This window comes from Podarcis cretensis, assembly GCF_951804945.1.
Source record: "Podarcis cretensis genome assembly, chromosome: 2".
NCBI classification, from domain to species: domain Eukaryota; kingdom Metazoa; phylum Chordata; class Lepidosauria; order Squamata; family Lacertidae; genus Podarcis; species Podarcis cretensis.
Genome location: NC_137171.1, coordinates 75,604,578 through 75,620,745, shown reverse-complemented (window position 1 = coordinate 75,620,745; position 16,168 = coordinate 75,604,578). Strand labels below are relative to the sequence as shown.

Below are 16,168 nucleotides of genomic sequence, written 5' to 3'. Positions count from 1 at the left end.
AAGATTTATAGGCCACAAGTGCAGGTCAGGCAGGCAATGAATGAAGCATGCCGCTGACTAGCTTAACTCCAGAAGGAATAGCTGAGGAATATCTATGCCACCAACCCAGGCTAGAGTCCCAATTCTACTTCTGCAGTTTTGTCATGTTTCAGTATGGCTTTTACGCACCTGCCTCAGCTTTTGGGGATGGAGGGTGGCCATGCTTCAGGCCCATCTAATTGAGACACAGTACTTCTTAAGTACCTGCTCCAAAGGCTTCCAGGACTCAGTGCGCCATGGCAAAGGTCAGCATTTCTAGGCCATGTTGTCACTCCCGGCAGGGGTCTTAAGCTTTGATTTAACTGTCATGTTTGGCTTGGATGCATTTTACTGACCTCATAAACAAGTCCCTGATATGGTCATTGAGGCAAATTCAGGACAGCTGTCCCTGCTTTCCAATGGACTCCCGATAAGAAACGGAGGGGTTACTTGCAAGACAACAAGTCCCTCCTGTCTGAAATCTAGCCCTAGTAGTTCAGCTGCACAAAGAGCCAGAGAGTTCTGCCGGTGTATAAATTACTCCCTGAACTCCAAGCCTGTAAAACAATCTCATAGCTGCTTGTCATTCACCCTCCCAAGAGTCGGGCAATGACTGGAGACGGCTGGATCAGGTGTCAGGTCCCCAGAGCCCAAAGGATGGATCCTGACAATCAGCTTATTACACTAAAAGGTTCTTAAACACACTGTTTCCAAGGGGGTTTCCTCTGCTTGGATAACTTTAAACGCTCAGCTTCACAGGGCCTTAATTATTCAGACAAAATTACAGCTCTGTATCAAGTGCAGCTCCTTTGTTTGTGTAAAAAAACCTCCTCTCCATTTTCTGAACACACTAGCCTTTAGCACTCTCCACAAAGCGACGGAAAGGACGATGAGAGCTTCTGGTATGGAACAGAGCTGGTAAGAACATTCAAAATAATAATTTGATCTGCCAACCAGATCTGCAGAATGTGCTTGTGTCTGCTCAGGTCCCATTGAAATTAACCATGTTTTGGTTTCATTGTTTTTATTCACCGGTGCCTAAGGTCCCAAGGCAGGTTACATTAAAACGCAGTAGTAAAAACTTTAGTTCGTAAAAGAAGAGCTGGAGGACCATTGGCTCTCCAGATGCTGCTGGACTCTCACCTTCCCCATCACCCCTAGCCAGCATGGCCAATGATCAGGAATGATGGGAACCCAAGAAGATCTGGAAGGCCACCATCCCTGATGCAGAGATGAAAAGAGAGTCTCTCGGAATACAACCTGCTTCATCCATGACACTACATAGCGGTGAACACACATTTGCCACCAGGGTGTAGAGAGGGCAAGAAGCTGAGGCCCAATCCTGCCTCTTTGGCAGGTGCAACTGCTGTGCTTTTGCAAAGACCTGCTTGTCATCGTGAAGGGATGCCCCTTGCCTAGATTGAGGCATCTGTGTGCTACCGTACTGTCTGCTTTTTTCTTTCAGCTGTATCTGTTATTTTATTGAATTCTAATGTTGCTCCCCGCTCTGGGATTGTGTAAAAAATGAAGAGCAGGTTATGAATGATGTAAACAAACAAACAAACTGCATTTTAATTAGAAACAGCAATGTATTGACATGTGAAAGGCAAAAAAGAAGTGTGCCCATGTAAAAATGTTAAAGGGCCCTTAAAAAATATACAATTGACCCACGAAGTCATCCAAGAACTAAGCAATGTCTTTCTTATCACAATACATAGCAAGGTTAGCGACTATTTTCCAGTTTGAGGGCCATGTTAGTGGGTGGGCAATCTTCTGGGGGCCGCATGCCAGGGATAGGCAGGGCCAGGGGCAAAAAGTAGGTAGGAATAACAGATGTGACACCTCTGCACAGCAGGGTACATTCCAGCAAGACAAAAATCAGAGTTTCTCTCTCTTATTTCCATTCACACACATTATATTATCCACTCAGGCAAGAAAGAGGCATAATCACAGTTCAAGGAACTTAAGGAGGTGGCAGAACAGGACCAGTAAGTGTTGTGGGCCAGAAAAAGGGGATATGGCCTTGGAAAAGTCCCAAGGGCCACATAGTGAGGCCTGGAGGGCCACATTTGCCCTTGAAGCCTGAGGTTCCCCATTCCTGCACTGTAATGTTTACCACTTGCAACAATACAGAACCTCCTATCTTAAATCAGAAAGGCAATACAAGAACCAAATTCCTTTTCTATTTTAAAATTCCCCTTTCCACCAGCCAGCAAACAAAAGATCTTGAGCAGCGCCACACATGCTTTCCGTTCCAAGAGAAGGCTGTCACTAGAATGTGGTGTTTAAAAATACTTCTAAGAATTTGGAAGATGGGCTGCCAATTGTTCTGTTACACCACTTTACAGCAATGCAAATAAGGTGTTTTATCTACCAGACTGGAAAAGCCAGAGGCAGCCAGATGGAGCACTGGCTACATCACAGCCTTGTGAGAATAGGCTATAGAAATTGGCAAGCCTTGACTAAAGCAGCCCACTGACCCATATGATTCAGGGCAGAGGGACTTTGATTTAATACCTAGCAAATCCATACTGAAGTCACCTTGCAGAAAGGTCTCTTTTGTATTTTCTCATTGCAAAATGTGCTGACAGCAACTGAGCTCTTAGACTGTGCATTGAAGTTCTTCTCCAAGTAAGCAACGGGTGAGTAAAGTACATTAACTACCTAGGCAGCTAAATCAGACAAGTTTATTCACCACTTAGTAATGCCCAACAGAAGATGGAAGCAAGTGGCCAATTTTCATTTTCTACCTCTTTTTAAAAACACTGCACAGTGGAAAAAAAAGCCACCAGAATTTTCTATCTAGAGAGAAGCAGTAAATACACATTCTCACTGTGTCTTGTCTTCATGCTGTCTAAAGTGCTAAGCTAGGCTTCTTTTAGAAAGCCCAAGTGTTCGAAAACAGAATCCACACCTGGTACCAATTCAAATGTGCAGTAATAGCACATGATACAGTCCTTCCTGGACTATACTATTCCAGAATACAGTAGGACAGCTGCATGATGAAATGCTCCAACATGTTAAAAAAAGAAAAGAAAAAAGGATTCCCTGCACATGGGAAATTACCATAACACGCACCCAACCATAACACGCACGTAGTTTTTAAAGGAGGAAAATCCGTAGGCATGCCACCCATAGGCATTTCCTCCATAACACGCACAGACATTTCCCCTTACTTTCTAGGAGGAAAAAAGTGAGTGTTATGGTGCAAAAAATACGGTGTCAGATCTTCCACCTTCCCAGAAAAGTGCTAAAGCAGCACACACTGTTGTGACCCTTACATTACTCAGGTACCACCTGAACTGCCCTTACCCGTCCATCTTTGATAGTTTGGTTGATGAAAACTGCCAAATACATGATGCACAGGCACCCACAAAGAGCTTATCACACACAGAATGGCCGTTGTATAGTTTAGCTTTCCAGTGGCCTTCCTCACCTAGCAGTTGGAACACATGGATCAGGTTATTTGCTCCAAAGTCATGGACTCTCCAGGTGGTGCCTCAATATCTCCAGGCAACATGGTTCGATGTCTTAATTGATTCATTCTATCAGGCTTTATCGTTTGCTTAAAAGTCAGTCTGGGAGTCGGCATTCCCATTGGATGATTCACAAGTGACAACCTACAGATTATCTCTGTCCTGCAGCAAGAGCTCTCTCCTTATACGCGCCACACCATCTGGCCAGTAGGATTATCCACCGTGTGACTTCTGTTTCAGCGTATCTGAAGACGTGTGCATGCACACGAAAGCTCATACTAATAACTAACTTAGTTGGTCTCTAAGGTGCTACTGGAAGGATTTTTTTTATTTTGTTAGTGCTGCAATGTAAGCAAAAGGGCATATTTCGCTTCAGGACAGCAGGCAATATAGCGATGAAAAGCTAGAGAGAAACAGGAGGTAAGACAAATAAAAACCCTTCACACAACAAAACCAACTTCCACATGTGGAAGTTGTGGGGAGAGGCTGTATCTCGGTGGTGTGGCTTCTGTCCAGCATGCAGAAGGTCCCAGGTTCACTTCCCAGGAACAGGAAGTACAGCTGGGAATGTCCAACAGAAATCCTGGAGAACTGATGCCTCTACATGTCAATTCTTCTGACTGCATTCAGTGGGGCTTACTCCAAAGAAAGTGGGGTTTGGATCACAGTTACCAGAGTTACCTTCCATTAATTGTCTCAACCTAACCTGCCCTCGAAAAAGGCTGCCGTGTGGGTAAAACTGAGATAACTATATAGGATTGAAAGTGGTTTGCCATAAAGGGCAGGTTGATAGAAACCTATACAGTGGTACCTTGGGTTAAGTACTTAATTTGTTCCGGAGGTCCGTTCTTAACCTGAAACTGTTCTTAACCTGAAGCACCACTTTAGCTAATGGGGCCTCCTGCTGCTGCCGCACCGCCGGAGCACGATTTCTGTTCTCATCCTGAAGCAAAGTTCTTAACCTGAGGTACTATTTCTGGGTTAGCGGAGTCTGTAACCTGAAGTGTATGTAACCTGAAACGTATGTAACCCAAGGTACCGCTGTATTAGCTAAATAAAATGGAAGGTTCCTCTGCTCTTCTCTAGTAGTTAAAAAGGGTGGAGTGCTAATCCACGTTAATGATTATGAGAACACACCAGGTAAATCGGACCTGGAACAAAAGTCATAGCTTAATTAAGCACTTTAAGAACATTCCCATAATCATGCAATGAGACTGTGGAAAAGCTGCACCATTCTTTATAACGTATAACACACACCCCACGCAAACTAGAAGGTACAGTAGGATTAGGCAATCTGTGTTCAATTATTTTTAGAACTTGCCCTACAGCAAAGAATGATGACTCTAATTAATGTTATTAGCTGTGAGACTAGAACCAGATAGTTATGCTTGGTTAATTTTGCTAAAATTCAGCAGTGCCATTTTATAGATTTTTCCTCAGGTGAGATAACCCATAGCATTTGGGATTTTTTATAATGCCTCATAATAAGCAATGATGCTTCTCTTGTATTCATCTTCAAGTTCTGCAACGCCTTGCGGAGGGTGGGAGGAGCAACCATGCAAGCAAGCCCACGACTTTGATGGATTACCAGCTGTGAAGTGAAAATAGCTTTGGAAATTTAAAGGTGGGGCAATCTGGCATAATAGTCTACTAACCACCACAAGCGATACAATTGATAGCATAAACTCAAGAACCATTTCATGGTGGGGAGGACTGTTTAAGGCATTACAAGCATTTCACTTAAGGTTTTCAGGATAAAATAATCCAGGGCAGGGCAGATCCACGGGGGGGGGGGGGCAGCAAAATACAAGAGCTGCAAGGTACCACCTAAAGAGCAATTTGGTACAAATAATAGGAGCATCTATTCAGATTTTGCAAACTGCTAAGTTCTTAATACTTGAGATATATACCTAAACAGGAGATTCTTCTCAACACAGCATGGGAGCACAGAACAATGAAGCCACATTTGGTTCTTGTTTTCTGCTCCAGTCCCCTCCCAGTTAGGGTTAGATATTAACTCTGCAAAGAATTGGGAAGAAGAAGAAGAAGAAGAAGAAGAAGAAGAAGAAGAAGAAGAAGAAGAAGAAGCAGCAGCAGCAGTAGCAGCAGCAGCGGAGGAGGAGTTTGGATTTGATATCCCGCTTTATCACTACCCGAAGGAGTCTCAAAGCGGCTAACATTCTCCTTTCTCTTCCTCCCCCACAACAAACACTCTGTGAGGTGAGTGGGGCTGAGAGACTTCAGAGAAGTGTGACTAGCCCAAGGTCACCCAGCAGCTGCATGTGGAGGAGCGGAGACGCGAACCCAGTTCACCAGATAACGAGTCTACCGCTCTTAACCACTACACCACACTGGCTCTCTTAGTCTTCATGTTTGTCTTTCACACTGTTCCTTTTCCATGTCATTCACTGCATTTATAACCTGCCCTTCAACGTAAGGTCCCATTGCAAAAACACAAATTCTAGAGGGGCAGTTGCTATTTTAGTCTGCTACAACAAAGAAACAAAAATTCATTTTAGCACTTCAATGCGCTACAGCACAATCCGAATTGTGTGGTTCAGAAATAAGTCATACTGAATTAAATGAGGCTTCGTGCAGGTAAATGTCTGGATTACTAGACATGATAGAGGGGACAAATTTGAAGACGTATCAGTGTTGAAAGTGAATCATGCTTAATGCTCCTTACTTCCTAAAAAGTATATTGGACAAAAGTAGAATGTGATTAGGAAGACAACTAAGGCTGCAAGGCTAACCTTACTGATCTGGGAGTAAGCCCCACTGAATTCAACTTGTTTCTAAGCAGACATGGTTAGGATTGCTCTGTAAAGCAGTATTATACACGTTTACCTGGAAGTCATTCATACTGAACTCAATGGGGTTTACTTCTGAAGAGGCACGCATAGGACACAGGATTAAGCTGTCCAATTTCAGCTACCCAACAGAGGAAAATTCAAGATATAACCACAATTTAAATTTTAGCTTAAAGGCATGAAAGGTTGAGTCCTGGACTCCAAAGTCTGGTGGTCTCATTTACAATCAGAAACAAAGGAAACAGAAATTATATATAGGATTGAGCATTATTAAGCACAACACGCCAGTGCTGACTCTGGTTCTTACCCCTGAGAGGCCAAAGCATGCTTTACTTGGACTTAATACATTTGTTGGAGATCATCACCATTGAACCCATGTATCCCAAAGTCCTATGGCACTTTAAATGAGAATATGAAACACGAACAAAAATGTATCAGGATAGCATTTTCTAAGGATAGTGTCATAAGGAAATCATAGCCTGTGTTCCTCATTACAGCATTTCCAACTTCTCCGATGTACTTGTTGATCAGGAAACTGATTTCCCTTGTTTGCTTCTCACGAAAACTCTTTGTGGAGCAGAGGCCAAAAGACAGTTGGCTCCATTGCCAAGTAGTAGTGGTTGAGCCACTAAGTAATAGGGACGATAAATGTAAAGTTCTTGCCAAAAGAATCTCACCAAGGTGTTTAACAGCAGGAAGCATTCAGGTATTTCAAGATCTATTGCTTTGCACAACAGACGCCTGAAGACCGCGGGGGGGGGGGGGGGACATCAGTGCATGATACACTGCAATTGAAGTGGACAAGTCCTGGAAGAATCTATAGTAGGTAACAATTCTGCATCGTCAAGAGTGGCGAAAAAGCTGACCCAGGAGGTCTTTAGCATCTCCAGCTCCTACATACTTATATTGATTATGTTACATAATTTATAGCACATTTAAAACCTCAATTGAGATTTCAAGGTAGTTAAACTATATAGGGGGAAGAGCGATCCACCATCTCTGCCTTCAGTTTGTTTACAAGGAACAAAACCTCAAATGAACCCTTCCCATACCTAGCTACATCACAGCATTCTCTTCTGTAGCAATTTAAAACAATATGCCAACTACCCTAGGAGACATTTCAGCACATAATAAACAGAGACAAGAAAAATTACTTATGTCAAAGCAAAGTCAACCTTCCCCAGGCAAAGCATCAAAGTATTTAGATAACTAAAGAAAACGAAAGCCTGTGATTTCACCAGGTCCCATTTACAAAAAATCCAGAGATGCTGTAGTTAACAGGACTATTAAATTGCAGTTCTTAATCCAAGTCAATACGCTTGCCTCAGGTTTGGTTACACAAGCAATAAATTCCAGCAGCTTGTGGGCAAACCCCTGTTCTTCCACATTTTCACCTGCTGTGGGTTTGCTTTCGGTTATGGGAAACTGCAAAATCTACTGCACAAAGTGATGAAGGTGCTGTCAAGGTGTCAGAACACCACTCAATAAAACTTTCATCATGTAAACAGACCTGTAGCAAGAGAACAAGGAAGGAGTGGATCGGAGGGTTCAAAATCAGTCCACGATCGTGCAGAAATTCTGTTTTATTCCAGAAGCAACTATAGCTGTACTGAGAGACATGATGCATCTGGCACAATATGCCAGACAGTATTTTACAAGAGCAAAGGCTCTAATTAGTTATCTCCTGAAGTCCAGTCCTGTTCTTGGGATGCTGAAATTAATAGACCACCACCTACAGTGTGTGAGGCTATGAATAATTACAGCCACGCCCAGAAAGAGCCTCTCTCAGGTTTCAGAAGGTTGATTCGTCACACCTGATGTCTGCACACTGCAGAAGGCCCATGATACTCCTGTTCTGACCCTTGCTAGTCAAAATGGCAGACCAATAACCAGTAAGATCAGTCCAAGTGGCACAGTCCAGAAAAAAATGCTCAAGGACACCACGGTAGCTGGTACCTCTTCTCAATCCACCCCTATTTTAGTATTACAGTGCTAAGCCAGGAGTAGTGGAAAACATCTTGGTGAGATGAGCAGTATCTCAGGATCTTCAGAACTAAGCTATGTATTACCAATTAATGTTATTGACAGTCATGTATCTATTTCCAAGCATGACATTGTACACAAGTGTGTAGCAGGCATGTGGTGACAGATGATGTGGTCTACTAGTCAAAGGCCTGGAGTCGAACCAATGAGATCAAGTCTCAAATCTCCACTCAGCCATGAAACCCACGGGGTGACTATGGGCCAGTTTTTCAGCCTAAGCTACCTTGCAGGGTTATTCAGAAGGTGATGTGGGAAAGGAGAGAAGTATACACACTGCCTTGAGCTTCTAGGAAAGAAACGCGGAAGAAAAATGTAATCTAGTTCATTCTGGAGTCAGCTATATGCTCCTTGGCACATATAACTAATTCAAATCCAAGGATATATTTTAATCCAAAACTAATGAAGGACCCTTAAATTACTAGTATTAACTTGTAAGCCAAATCTGCTTTAGCTGAAGAGGACTTGCTTGTTGTTGGCAGTCGTCTGTCTCAAGAGACAATGGAGTGCACCTCTGGTGGTGAGGTCAAACTGCTGGTGAATCACAGCATCTGTTGTGGCTGCAGAGGCCAATAACTTGTTACTGCTGCTAAATGAACTGAAACTGTAAGATCTCTGCAGCCACTACAGAATTACACAGGCAAAGACAACAGTTATTAAAAGAGTTTGGAAGCTACCAGTACCCATACAATTGTTCCCTACAGTAAAATCCAGATGTTTGATTCAGCCAGGTCTTCAGGTACTCCAACACCTACCTTAACAGTATTTCTACATTATAAATACGAATTAATTTTACAAATCCTGGCCATCACTTTATCACAATCCTAAGAAACATAATTTTGTGATAACCCTGAAAATCCTCTTGTCAGACATCCATCCCACCCAAAAGAATAGTTCAAGGTTAAAGATGGGTGTGTAAACATGACCTAGGAGAGCATTTGCAGAGTGCTTTCATAAGAAATTATCCTGGTTCCAATCACATTTCTTGCTGTTCTGTCATATCAAATTGTATCCTCATAGCAATCAATCCCTCTTGGATTATTGCAGCCTGCAAAGATTTTCGCAACATGAGACGTCTGCATTTTCTTTGTAGGATTAAAACTGAAACAACACTAGGTTTGGATTAGGCCTGGGGTGACATTCTGCATCCTGATTTTATCTATGGAAATTCTTCGTAAGAAGTTAAAAATAGGAGGAAAAGAGCATAGATATTTTTTTTTGCCATGGTTACCAGTAATTTGATCAGTACAATTCACATACATCATACCAAATTGTTTAATGAATTATAGTAATGTACATTCTGCATCACTTTGCCTTCTGAAGTACTGCCATCCTATGCTGCAATCCTGTGCTGCATTTCAGCAACATTGTAGCATGCATAAAGAACCTGAGAAGATTAATGTTTGTGATTATCTTTTGTGTGATCACTGGGCGAAAGCTAAAGGCAGAGACAGAGAGAAACACTGAAGCGAAGAGCTGCCTGCTACGCAGAAAGGGAAATGGTTCCTGCAATTATGATTCATGCTGCGGAGCTGAACATGTTAAGAGATAATGGAGAAGCAGAGGAAAGGCTGACACATTTCTGGTGAGAAGAGCTGCTACCTACAGATCCTTTGCAGAGAAATACAAGCTCAGGAAGCAGCCGTCTCAGGCTTGGCATCAAAACAAGTGCTGTGGGGTGCCTTTGCAGCTTTTACAGGAAAGAAGCTGCTGCACAAATATGAAAATCACATGTAAAAGAGAAGGTGCTGAAGGAATTTCAGGGCTCCCAAAGAGCCACAGTCATTCAGAACATATGCAGCTGTGGGGTCTAAGGGCTGGGTAGGAAAGATGATCCTCAGACTGGGGTTTGGTGGTGGTGTTTTTTGGAAAATCCAGGTGAGTGAAAGCCAGCAGGGGCTATGAAGAATATACCAGTTTTTACCCAGAACCAACCGCTCCAGGTAAACTGTGCAAACTCTGTAAAGGAAAACTGGTGTTCTTTACAGCCATTGGACGAGCACCTAAGAAAATGGATACTCTCAGGTGACTGCGGGCTAGTCAGGCATTTGGGAGAAATGGTGCTTCAGGGGGGCATTCATTGCCTCGGGGGGGGGGGGGTGCAAGGTCGAAACACCAGAAGCCTGCGAGACCTCCGGGCTCCAAGGCAGCCAGTTAGCCTTCATTTCAAGGCATGTCCCCCAGCCAGCCTGCCACCTTCGCACGGATGCCCCTGGGCTTCAGAAGCCTCCCCAGAACAGACGCCGCCGCTGGTGCAGCATCCCTTTCCAAACAGGCAGCGGGATTATAATAATAATAACAACAGGATCCAGCTCGTTTAACTGCTGCCTTGCAAAGGGAGATGCAAGGCTGCATCGAGCAAGGCACTGGGGCGAGGAGGGCAGAGGAAAGGCAGATACGGAGCGGGGCGCGGCTGCACGGGTGGAGGGGCAGCTGGCGTCCGGCGGGCCGCTCGGGGCAGCCTTTGGGGTCCGGGCGGGCGCCAAGGAGCTGCCCAGGCGCAGAGGAAAAAGGGGGGGGTGATCGGTTCCCGCTGTCCTTACCGTGGATGCCGGTCTGGTGAGTCATGGCTCCGGATCAGGTCCGCTGCAACAGATCCCACCCTGGCCGCTTGTCTCCCGGGCAGGAAACGGCTCCGACTCCAGCACCGCCCGCTTCCGGGTTGCTGCCGACTGAAGCAGGAGGGGCTTGAGCGGGGTCCGCCCGGAGGGAGGGCCGCTCTTCGGCGGAGGGAGCGCGGAGGGGGCAGCGGGCGGGGCGTCCCTTGTAGGCTGGCGGGGAGCGGCAGGGAGTCAAGGCCTGCCTGAGTGTCAGCCCCTCCGGGAAAACGGAATACTGTATATATATAGAGAGAGAGTGCAGTTTGCTTGAAGGCATTGCTGTGGAAATTACCTAGCACAAACTAGGCATTGTCTCATCTATTGCATTTATTAGAGCCCACCTTCCCAGTACCTCCCAGTACACGCTTCTCCCCCTCCACATCTCCTGCCTCATTTAGTCCCATAACAACCCAGTGAGGTGGGTTAGGCTGAGAGATTGTGACTGGACCAAGGTCACCCAGCGAACTTCATGGCTGAGTGGGGATTTGAACCCAGGTCTCCCAGGTCCTAGTCCAAACCGCTACCCCACATTAGTATTATTACTAATGCTAATAATAATCTGGCAGAGATAGAAACAGCACCACTAAGGGGGAAAAACTTATGCCAGCCCTAAGGCTGAGGAGAACCAGAGAACTAAAGAACTCCCAGTGTATAAAAAAGCTCAAGAGATCCCTCACTTAGCTGGCACACATGATGCACAGTTTCTTTAAAGCCACAAAGACCATCTATGGGCCAATAAAGCATGACATATGCCCCCTATGCTCAACAGACGGTAAGGTAAAGGGACCCCTGACCATTAGGTCTAGCCGTGACCGACTCTGGGGTTGCGGCGCTCCTCTCGCTTTATTGGCCGAGGGGGCTGGCTTACAGCATCCGGGTCATGTGGCCAGCATGTCTAAGCTGCTTCTGACGAACCAGAGCAGCGCACGGAAATGCCATTTACCTTCCCGCCGGAGCGGTACCTATTTATCTACTTGCACTTTGACGTGCCTTCAAACTGCTAGGTTGGCAAACCGAGCAACGGGAGCTCACCCTGTCGCGGGGATTTGAACCGCCGACCTTCTGATCAACAAGTCCTAGGCTCTGTGGTTTAACCCACAGTGCTACCCGCAAACATCCAAACATCCAAAGTACCGTACCAAAAAGCACAAAACAAACCCCTCTGCAGTGCCACAAATCCAACTCAATAGTGTAACATTGGAAACACTTCTCCTACCTGGGCAGTTATCTTTCCACAAGGGTCAGCATTGATGCCAAAATCCAGCATTGCCTGAGCTCTGCGCATGCAGCTTTTTCCAACTGAAGTGCAGAGTGTACGAGGACAGGACATTCGCAGGGAAACCAAAATGCTTGTCTACGAAGCTATTGTACTACTAACCTTACTGTATGCTTGCAAAACATGGACCACTTATAAACGCCGTCTCCAACTCCTTGAAAGATTCCATCAACGGTGCCTCTGAAAAAAATTACATATCACTTGGGAAGACAGGCGAACTAATGCCAGTATACTGCAAGAAGCAAAGATCACCAGTGTCGAAGCAATGATTCTTCGTTGGACTGGTCATATTGTTCGGATACCTGATTATCGTCTTCCAAAGCAACTACTCTATTCCAAACTTAAAAATTGAAAGCTTAATGCTGGTGGTCAACAAAAGAGGTTTAGAGTTTGGATTTGATATCCCGCTTTATCACTACCCTAAGGAGTCTCAAAGCAGCTAACAATCTCCTTTCCCTTCCTCCCCCACAACAAACACTCTGTGAGGTGAGTGAGGCTGAGAGACTTCAAAGAAGTGTGACTGGCCCAAGGTCACCCAGCAGCTGCATGTGGAGGAGCTGGACGGGAACCCAGTTCTCCAGATAAGAGTCCACTGCTCTTAACCACTACACCACACTGGTTCAAGGCAAGTCTTTAAATATGTAGCATAAACACCAACAACTGGGAAACAATGGGAGACTGCAAGTGCTCCCATTGGAGAACAGCCTTTACCAATCAAATCAGTACATTAAACACCATATTACTCAGAGGTGGGGGAGATATAAAGTAAAGGTAAAGGGACCCCTGACCATTACATCCAGTCGTGACCGACTTTGGGGTTGCGGCGCTCATCTTGCTTTATTGGCCAAGGGACCCGGCGTACAGCTTCCGGGTCATGTGGCCAGCATGACTAAGCTGCTTCTCGTGAACCAGAGCAACACACAGAAATGCCATTTACCTTCCCGCTGGAGCGGTACCTATTTATCTACTTGCACTTTGACGTGCTTTCAAACTGCTAGGTTGGCAGGAACAGGGACTGAGCAACGGGAGCTCACCCCGTCGCTGGGATTTGAACCGCCGACCTTCTGATTGGCAAGTCCTAGGCTCTGTGGTTTAACCCACAGCACCACCCGCGTCCATGTACTGTCACACTAATATAAAGTCTGAATCCTATTTCGTCAAGTGCCCGGGTGAGAAGAAAGCCTCAACCTGGCTACCAATATAGATAAGGGCACCCGGTAGGCCTCACTCACCATACAGAGAGCAAACCCAACACACCTGGCCACACAAAACAGCAGGCATCATGCAGGGGCACGTGTTGCCATTCTCATGCAATGTGTGCTGGCATGGCCACTCCTGTATTACAGCATTTGTTTGAGCAATAGCAGGCAGGTGCTGGGCAGATCAATGAGCAAGTGGTGGCAAGGGCTCAAAATACAGGGCAGTTTGTGTGTACCCTGCACCCTGTAACCAAGCCTGCTCTCTTGTGGATGACACTCCCCATGGCCTGTGCTGAAGTATGATCCATCGGCAAGGCTGCTTGGCTTCTGTATGTGGGGGAATGAAAGGAGGCTTCTCATTGGCAGGAAATGACATGCTCTCTCTCCATCTTCTTTTCTTTTCTGTTTGCTTAAAAGGAGATACCAGTAGTTCATGGAGCATTGGATTGGATATGACCCAGATTGGGTACAAGCCAACTGAAGACCACTACCCTACAGAGGAATATGCTGCAGTTTCATCTGCAATGCACAGGGTTTGCACAGCAGACGCATTGGGGTTCCTCCACAGGTACATGTGAAAAGTCTTCTCTAGGGGTAGGGAGATGCATTGGAATAGAAGCGGGAGAGCTTTGTTATCTGGGGAGTTTGCCTGATGCTCGCAATTGCCCCTTTAACGCCACAGCTTTGCACCTCACAACAGGCTTTGCCTGTATCTATTGGCTGTGGGTCCTGGAAGACCTGCTCCCTGCCTTGTCAGCCTTTTCCCATCTGGCTTGGGAGGGTGAGGCCTGGTTGATGGATTCCAACTACAAAAGCTAAGGCTGCCCATCGGACTCTTGGGTTGGAGTATTGTTTGGGGGGGGGTTGTTAATTTGTTGTTGTTGATACAGGCAGAGCCAATTTTGCATGTGTCCAATTGGCGTGCGACCGCTGATGTGCAGGTCCTTTTGAACCCGGAAAAGGGCAGGGTATAATGGGGTATAATGGGGCAAGGCAGGGTTATGTGTTCTCCACCAACGCACACGGGGCAAGGTACAGAACCCCACACAAAATATTCACTGCCTGTAATAATTATTGTATCCTTTTTTTAGCTCTTAATGTGCTTTATGTGGGAATTTTGTCTTGTGCTTTTGGATGTATTTTGTTTGTTGTTTATGACTACTTTTGTACTTATGTAAATCTTTTCATGTTGTAAGCCACTTTGAGCATGGTTTTATCTATTGAAAGGTGGCATTTTATTATTATTTTAGTTATTTCTTTCTCCACCTTTTAGGACAAGGTCTTAGAGGATGCTTTACCACTTTAGCATGTGCAATTTCAGATGTCGCATTAGTATCTTTGTCAAATATATTTTCATAAACTTGCTTTTAAAGGCTGGCTTTACTTCAGGCTATAAATTTACATCCTCTCTTCCAGTGGGTGTATCTCTAGGATTCTCTTATTGCTGTTGTTGGAAATAACAATTCTTTTCTGATACTGATAACTATTCTCTCGAGCACCAGTAGAACATATTGCCCCTAGCACCACATTCATACTAGCTGAACAACATTACTGAAAGGGGTGGCAAAGCATACTAGGAAGTTGTGCTTATTGTAAGCAACACATTATACTAATTAGATACAGACTATAAGAATAAATATATGATAAATAAATATTGATATATTTTATTTAATTAAAAAAGAGTGCACTGATTATTCTGTGCCATTGCTAGGCAAACCAAACAAGGACACTAAATCCAATCATTAGTAGTTCAAAGTTTTCCCTTGGATTTCATTATATCTTTTGCTGGACACTGAACAACTCAAGAGAATTTGAGTCTGCTTTGGGGTCTTGCTGCCATCTGGTGGACTGAGAGCACTTTGCAGCTCCTGTGATTTCAACAACCAGGTGCCAATAGGAAGTGTGCAGTTTTAACCTGAGACTTGAATGGAGTCTCGATTGAATGGAATGGATTGGGGAAAATAAAGCAGCCTTCTTTGAGATGCTGAACTGCTGTTTGCTCTTTTATAGAATAAAATCAGCGTCTGTATTTATTATTCTAACCATTATGGTCATTGTAACACAGCATCAAGGTAGTGAAGCCATCCAGTGCTGGAGAGGGGAGTATGTAAAATATAGCAAACACAGCGCATGGTTCACATTGCATGGCCCAGCCTAAGCTTTCACGATGAGCGTCTTGTCTAAAGTGGTGCCTGATTAAATCAGGAAACTTTTGTCATTAGTTTACAGCATGGGTAGGCAAACTGCCTCCTGGATCCGGCCCAACTGCCTTCTAAATCCATCCCGCAGACGGTTCGGGATCAGCATGTTTTTACATGAGTAGAATGTGTGCTTTTATTTAAAATGCATCTCTGGGTTATTTGTAGGGCATAGGAATTCATTCATTTCTCCCCCAAAAATATAGTCTGGCCCCCCACAAGGTCTGAGGAACAGTGGACTGGCCCCCTGCTGAAAGTTTGCTGGCCCCTGGTTTACAGGCTGTTGGAATAAGTAAACATTGCTTTGCAGCCCTAATTCATAGTGCTAAAAGACAGTTGGCTCTACCTACCTCCACAAGGTCAGTTTCCTTATCAAGAGATAAGGATGCTTTCAGATATGTGTTTACTTACAAATACAGAGGAGGGTGGACTCGTAAAGCAGGCAGTGCAACCTCTAATCCTGCGTCAGATTCTGCCAAAGGAATAGATAGCTGCAGCCCCCGAAAGGCTGAGCTCCAGCTCCATGAGTTAGCCTAGTCCCCTTTTAAGTC

The 16,168-nt window shown here is 44.9% G+C and overlaps 1 protein-coding gene and 1 long non-coding RNA gene across 5 annotated transcripts in view; one reads left to right on the top strand and one right to left on the bottom strand.

Annotated features, from left to right (window-relative positions):
• TWF2 (twinfilin actin binding protein 2) overlaps nt 1–11,030 on the bottom strand; it is a 59,254-nt gene extending 48,224 nt beyond the window's left edge. For 2 of the 3 annotated variants that reach the window (XM_079967242.1, XM_079967243.1), the window contains exon 1: nt 10,888–11,030. In XM_079967242.1, coding sequence (XP_079823368.1) covers nt 10,888–10,912 — 25 coding nt within the window. In that variant the 5' untranslated portion in view covers nt 10,913–11,030. The remainder of the gene's footprint in view (nt 1–10,887) is intronic. The other variant, XM_079967244.1, reaches the window with a different exon arrangement.
• On the top strand, nt 10,170–15,866 carry LOC307211038. Of its 2 annotated transcripts, none has more exons than XR_013836256.1 (3): nt 10,170–10,226; nt 13,847–13,987; nt 15,642–15,866. It is a non-coding gene; the product is annotated as an uncharacterized lncRNA (long non-coding RNA). The 2 variants fall into 2 exon arrangements; XR_013836257.1 differs by having other exon boundaries at nt 10,226–10,294; nt 13,850–13,987.
• Nucleotides 15,867–16,168: the final 302 nt, after the last annotated feature.